The sequence below is a fragment of the Cannabis sativa genome, chromosome 2 (genome assembly GCF_029168945.1).
Source record: "Cannabis sativa cultivar Pink pepper isolate KNU-18-1 chromosome 2, ASM2916894v1, whole genome shotgun sequence".
Classification (NCBI taxonomy): Eukaryota; Viridiplantae; Streptophyta; class Magnoliopsida; order Rosales; family Cannabaceae; genus Cannabis; species Cannabis sativa.
In genome coordinates this window covers 57480927-57487805 of record NC_083602.1, presented here as the reverse complement: position 1 = coordinate 57487805, position 6879 = coordinate 57480927, and the positions used below count along the sequence as shown (strand labels likewise).

At 31.3% G+C, this 6879-nt stretch overlaps 1 protein-coding gene across 1 annotated transcript; it reads right to left on the bottom strand.

The window, feature by feature from the left end:
• Window positions 1-247: 247 nt before the first annotated feature.
• On the bottom strand, window positions 248-4366 carry LOC115721125 (vacuolar cation/proton exchanger 3). Its single transcript, XM_061110661.1, has 11 exons — window positions 3818-4366; window positions 3643-3710; window positions 3504-3532; window positions 3225-3421; window positions 2926-3138; window positions 1687-1800; window positions 1473-1589; window positions 1335-1388; window positions 1124-1240; window positions 943-1033; window positions 248-825 (listed from the first exon to the last, which is right to left on the bottom strand). Exons 1-11 carry the CDS (start codon window positions 4166-4168, stop codon window positions 758-760), a joined length of 1419 nt encoding a protein of 472 aa, XP_060966644.1. The 5' UTR covers window positions 4169-4366; the 3' UTR covers window positions 248-757.
• Window positions 4367-6879: the final 2513 nt, after the last annotated feature.

The following is a 6879-nucleotide window of genomic DNA, read 5'->3' as shown; positions in this document are numbered from 1 at the left end:
CAATTTGGCTTGTTTGGCCTTGTTTTTTTAAAACAGTTTTCAGAAAATGAAGTTACAAAAAACAAGAATTTTGAAAACAACAAAATGTTGTTTTTTGTTTTAAAAACCAATTCACTTTTGGTCAATATTGCTTTTAAAAAACACTAACCAAATATGACTTGTTTTCAAAAACTTCAAAAACTATTTTTTGTTCTCATTTCTAAAAACAATTTTTTAAAAACAAAAAAACAGAAAATAATACCAAACATGCTCTAATACTCTAGACTTCCTTGGGTCCAAAGTTTTCTTTTATTATTATAGTGAATATTATTACATAAAAGGAAGCTAGAATGGACATTCTTCTCTGCTTCATCAACACATTGACTTATTAAATTAAATTACAAGTGAATATGGATTGAATGGAGGGAAGATTTCTTGAATAACAAAACCTTATTAGGGTACATGCATATATAAATAAATAAGAAAAGAGCAGGGGTTGCCAGTTTGTGTATACACACTTCTTTTTCCCTCCGAGTTGATAAAATTCTTTGCTCTGTTGCAATGCTCCCACCTTAAAGTTACATATTTATCGAACATGATTTTGGTACTCAGGCCTCTTTTGGGGTAGGAATAATTTTGAGAGCACAAAATTAAAAGTGAACAACTTTTTCTTTGGAAAATGGTTGAATTAAATAAGAAATAGAACTTGGTTTGCAGCAGTAATGTTCTGTTTTATTTGGGAATAATATTATTCCCTTTGTGCACATATAGCATAGGGTCAAGCAGTCAAGACTCCAGAGGAGGATGGTGTAAGCTCTGGTCCCAAGTTGAATAATGCTGCATTGTCTATACGATCATGAAAAATCCATATACACCAAAATGTGTGATCAGTTTTTTTTCATAATAATATAATGTAATATAGGTTTCTATACATCACTACTCATATAGAAGATATGCACTTACTCAAGGGAGTTTTCTGAACAAAAAAGCATGCAGCAATGATTATGTAGCATAGGAAGAGAATAACTCCTTTCATGTAATGTGAAGTTCCATCCTACAAAATTAATTAATTTTTTTTAATATATATGTATATAAATTAATGTTTACACTACATATATTATTAGTTTCAAGAAAGTAAAGAAACCTGTAAAGTGAAAGCTGTTATGATTATTGTAAATGCTAGAGAGCTAGTTTCGAGTATGTTGAAATCAAGGTCCATACGAATGTCCATAATCCAAGCAACAATCACACTCAAAGGAACCTGAAATTGGTATAGAGATAAGTATAATATAGGATCTATAATGAACATCTTTGATTGGATTAAATGACTTTAATATAAGTATATATAAACATACCACAAACATAGAAATTTGAGTTGCAGACCCCAAAGCAACACCTAAAGATATATCCTGTGTTTATGAAAGCCAAATTACATAATTAAAGCCAAAATTAAAAAAAGAAAAAAAAATCTAAAATGTGTGGTTGTCACGTACCAACTTGTTTTTCAGAGCAAAAATGATTGAGCCAGCGTGTTCTGCTGCATTTCCAACAATGGGTAGCAAAATGATACTGATAAAGCTAACAGAGATGCCCCAGGAATTTGATGCAGCCTAATTGAGCAATTATATATATATGATCAATCAAAATTTTATAATGAATAAACATGGTATTAATTAAGTCTTAAAATAAAGGCTTCAATATATTTACCTCAATAGTACCCACAACATATTCAGATAACACGGCTATGATAACTGTCATACCAACCAACCAACTAAATGCACTCCAAAATCCTATTACTGCCTTTTCTTCCTCTTCTTCAACCTGTTTATGAAATATCACACATGGTCACACAATATTCTTCCAATCAACCTATGTATATGTTAGAGCAAAAATTACAAATAAGGAAAGTCAAGATTTCCATATGATGACAATATGAATATTGGTATGAATTATTAAAAAGAAAAAAAAAAAAAGCTTAATTGGGTATATGCCCCACACATATGAAATCCATGTATGTCTAGCAATTTTCATTCAAGACAAAAAGGTTGCTTCTATTTTGGACACTTTCGAAGGGATTGATTCAGGTACAAGGGTGTAGAAAAACTTCCCGATAACAAACATAGTTTTTATAGTATGAAGAGAAACATAGTCCAAAAGTACAGAAAGGGACAGGGTGAGGCCCACTAATTCATGTAAACACACTACACTAGGCGAAAACAAAATCTTGTAAATATAGTTTAAGGAACAGTTTTTTTTTTTCTTGGCATGAAAGTTTAAGGAACAGTTTTTTCCATTTATTGATAGTATTATCCTCTTTCTTTTTCCTTAAAAATATGCCGAGTTTGTTTTACACATGGGCTCTTTCTTTCTTTTTCTTTATTTTAAGAATTAATGGGTGCCAAAAGTGTCCAAAGCCATTGTTGGTGTCATAATAAAATTTAATATAAGTTTTATACATTTTAATTTTTGTTAAGCTTTATTTATTTTAATTTAATAATTATAAATGTTAATGACTAGTAAGTAACCACCTCAATCTCAGAATTGGATATTAGGACAAATTTCCGAAATTGAACAAGTTTTATTTTTTCAATCCATATATCTGAACTTACATAATTATATATTTATAGACTTGATATATAGTATAAGAGAGACCAATATTAAATTGATCCCATAACCATTTCTTACTTTCTTGTAGTGCTTGACACTTTAAAAGGGCCCTTACCATTTTGATAGGTGGGGAGCATGCATAATTATAATGAATAAAATGACATTATAGGATCTAAGTAAGGTATAAATTTTTTAAGTTATGAAATTAATGTAGAGACTAGAGTAGTCCGGCTAATAGAATGATTAGGTTTAATTTTTATATTTTTTTCATTTTAAAATGGGTTATTGTATATATGTGTGTGTGTGGTGATGAATGATGGTGATGATGATGATGATCACCTCTTGTGCGTCAAACAACTGACGGTGTGTTTTTAACTGGAAGAAGATATAGGACATATAGGCCAAAAGCATAAAAATGCTACTTGCTCTAGACAACTGAAGCGTATAGTTTCCAACATAAATCCCCGGCGCTGCTGCATATTTGAACATCAATGGCAGTATGTGGCATAGCAATCCCAGTAGCAGAAGAAGTGAGTTTACATCTGCCTGTTTCTGCACTTATATTATTATATTTATTATCATCATATATATTTAATATATATTATAAAAAGAAATCAATAATAATAACGTCTTATTACTCTATCATATCTTTGTTCCTTTTTCAGGTTAGCCAAGCCTCCGCATAGAAGAGAGGTACCAAGAACTAGGAGGAGGTTTGAAATAATGGAACCCAGAAGTGAGTACTTCACTACATCTATTTTCTTTTGTTGAAGAGCAAATAATGCTATTATTAACTCTGTTGCATTGCCACATGTTGCGTTAAGTAACCCCCCAACTGCATGTATATTATATATGTCAGCAATAATTAATTAATGTATTATACATTAATGTAATTAAATAGTACTTTAGACACGTACCTGTTGGCCCGGTGAAGTAAGCAATTTGTCTGACATTTTTTGGAGAAGAGAAATTTTTTGCAAATTTTCACGTGATCAGTAATTATCTAGTTATAATAATAATAATAAAAATGCAATATAATATATTTAAGCTGCTTACTCAGTCAGGAAGCTGACTCGTTCGGCAAGCGGAGTGAGTCCAAGCAAACTCAAAGCGAAAATCCATGGCTACGTACGTACGTGTGGCACAATAAGGAAGTAATTTAATAATTATTAAAGATAATTATATAAAAAAAAATATCAGTTAAGAAATGATTAATTAATTAATTACTTACTCTACCGAAGTGATAAAAATCGGCTGCGACAGCAAGAGGAACGGCTGGGAAGAGAACAGCGAGTTTGGTTCCAAGAATAACCTCCTGCAAGTTTGTGAGAAAGGCTCTAAGCATTTGGAACCGAACGTGGGACACTAATATGGGGTCTGATTTCTTTCGCAGTAAAGACGACGACATGTTTTGCGGCGAACGACAACCACTCTTCCCTCCTAATAATCCGTAAGATTCTCCCTTATTATTATTATTACCATTAATAATATTTTGGTGGTGATCGTCTTCATAACTACTCACAATGCCATTTTCCATGTCGTTTAATGTACTACCCTGATCGTTTCTGCCGTGATGATTCATGATATGATATATGATCACAATATATATGTGCGATAATACACGTATATATAGTATAGTAGTAGTACCAAGATATATAGAGGCCGTTAGTTATTATAATAATTTGGCCAAAGAGACGTTAGAAAAGTGGAAGTTATATAAGGTGGTTTACATATAAATATATAGAACAATTAATAAGGGGATCGATAGTACTTCAAAGTATTGAGGTTAAGAGATATATATGTACGTGAGGCAGCTTCGTGGAATTTTCGTGGGTTTTGGTCCCATTATTGCATGAAACTTGGAGTTTACACGTACTTGGTTTTCACTGCCACTAACATGATTTGCGTGTTGCTTTGTGACTGTGTGCAAAGTTGGCACCATAACGTTTCCTTTTTCTTTTTGGAGGGTCACTGCTCAATTTATCTAATATGCACAATATATTAGGTTATTTTATATTTGTCAGTAAATATAACATGCATATATATAAATATATTATAACATACTTTTTGTAGCATATTATAAAATAATTAATATAATACAAAATAAAATAATATGGATAAAAACATTTCTTAAATTAAACATAAATTGATCATTACTGTTTATCAAGTTTAATTATAATTGGACAAAAACACTTGCCTAATAATTATAATGATATGCCCATATAAATTATACACAATTTTGACATGTAGCAAAATATTTTCCCAAACATCTTAATTAAAACACTACAAGAAATATTATTTTTGCCAGCATATTTTTGTGCTGGTAAAATAGAATTTATTTCTATGTTAGCAAAAAGGGTTGGCAAATCAACATTGGGTATTAGAACTTTTGCCAGCACAAAATGAAAAGTGCTGGCAAAAATGACTTTTCATGACAGCGCATAAATGCGCTGGTAAAAGTTAGATTTTAGTCACTGCAAATATGCGCTAGCTAGTAAAACTTTGACCTTTTTGCCAGTGCAATTTGTGAAATGCACTGGTGAAAGTTACTTTTACCAGCGGAGTAGCGCATTGTGCTAGTAAAAATAATATTTCTTGTAGTAAAAATAAGTCTCACTTGTTAAAATTGACTATTACCACATAAGTGTGTGTGGAGTTTGTGTATAATATATATGTGCACATATTATTGCATACATAGAAAATACACACAATTTTGACACACTTGGTGACTAAATATTTTTCAATATCTTTTTTAAAATGGGTCTTTCTTGTTAATAGTAACTTGCCACACATACATAAGTATGTATGGAGTTTATGTGTAATTTATGTGTACATATATGTTAAGAAATGATCCTATTTAGTATTGTTTATTCAACATTTCCAAGACTTATCAGCACCCTGCATCATACTCCGCCCATTGTTTCTCTTTGCATCAACTTTTAGGATAATGATTAGAGAGTTGTTGGAATTTATTTTACCAAGATCTTAGATTTACTAACAAGTATGTTGTTTAACATCCTAAATATGAACTTCTAAAACGATAATAAACACATATAAAGTTTAGAAAACCTTACATTGGTTGCAACATAATAATATGTCTCCTTCCACTCAGATCTCTAACCCTTGTATCCTTTCTGTCGCAGAGTATCACCAAGATCTGAGTCTGAATGTCCTTCTCTTCAATTTGGATTCTTCACGATCTTTCAGGCTATGATTGAGGTACCACTTGATGTGTGTGGGCACTACTCTATCACTAAAGGTTTTCGAAATTAGAAGAAGAAAAGAGAGAGAGGGAGTCGGCTATAGAAGGATAGTGAGAGCCTCAATTTTCTGAAGACAATCTCTTGAATCACTTGAATCTCTTATTTTGGTGTGAGTCATCACTATCTATGTATAGGTAACCACTAGGTTTAGGTTAGTAATTATTTGGCATTAAAATAATGAAAATAATAATTGGAAAAAGCCTCTCCAAGTGGTCGGCCATGGTGTTGATGGGCCCCACTTGGAATTTTACAATTTTGACAATTTTCATTTCTATTTTCTCAAAAACGCCAATTTTCCAATTCTAACCATTTAAATGCCAAAACTAATTATTTAATAACTAAAATAAATTATTAAATAATATTGTCATTTAATGTAATTATTAATTAGACATGTAGAGTCTCTTAATTAATAAATAAAACCTAGAATCTCTTTTCTTCACAATTTTGCCCTTGCTTAGTGAAAATTCATAAACTAGACATAGTCTAATTTAAGAATTATAATTGATTAATTAAAATCAATTATCTGAGTCTTACAAGCAGTATGGTCTCAACTAGAATGGGGACCATGGACCTATATTACTGAGCTTCCAATAAGCTGAACCGAATTTACCAAGTCAATTCCCTAACTTATTAATTCCTTGTTGAATCCACTTTTAGAACTTAGAATTGCACTCTCAGTTATATAGAATGCTCTATATGTCCCACCATATAGATACGCTATCACATTTAACCATCGTTATAATCTCAATTGATCAAAGATCCTCTACATAGATAATTTACAGCGAGTAGGGATAAATTTACCGTTTCACCCCTCAATGTATTTTGCTCCTTAAAACACTTAGCTACCTGTAAATGATGTTTTAGTGACCTAAAATATAATCACTGAAACAAGAGCTCTTCCATTTACTTCTATTTAGCTAATCTCGAAGGAAATCATCACTTAACTTCTAAACACCTATATAGAAGCTATAGATTCCATATTTATGTTTAGCGCTCCCACTCAATCATACTATTATGTTCCCAAAATATA

Excerpts from the sequence above, each read along its gene's own strand:
- LOC115721125 (XM_061110661.1), bottom strand. The coding sequence starts at position 4,168 with ATGAATCATCACGGCAGAAACGATCAGGGTAGTACATTAAACGACATG. Across the intron at positions 3,533-3,642 it reads CGAGTCAGCTTCCTGACTGA|ACAAATTGCTTACTTCACCG; the intron begins GTAAGCAGCTTA and ends AAAAAATGTCAG. Across the intron at positions 3,139-3,224 it reads AGGAACAAAGATATGATAGA|AAACAGGCAGATGTAAACTC; the intron begins GTAATAAGACGT and ends ATATAAGTGCAG.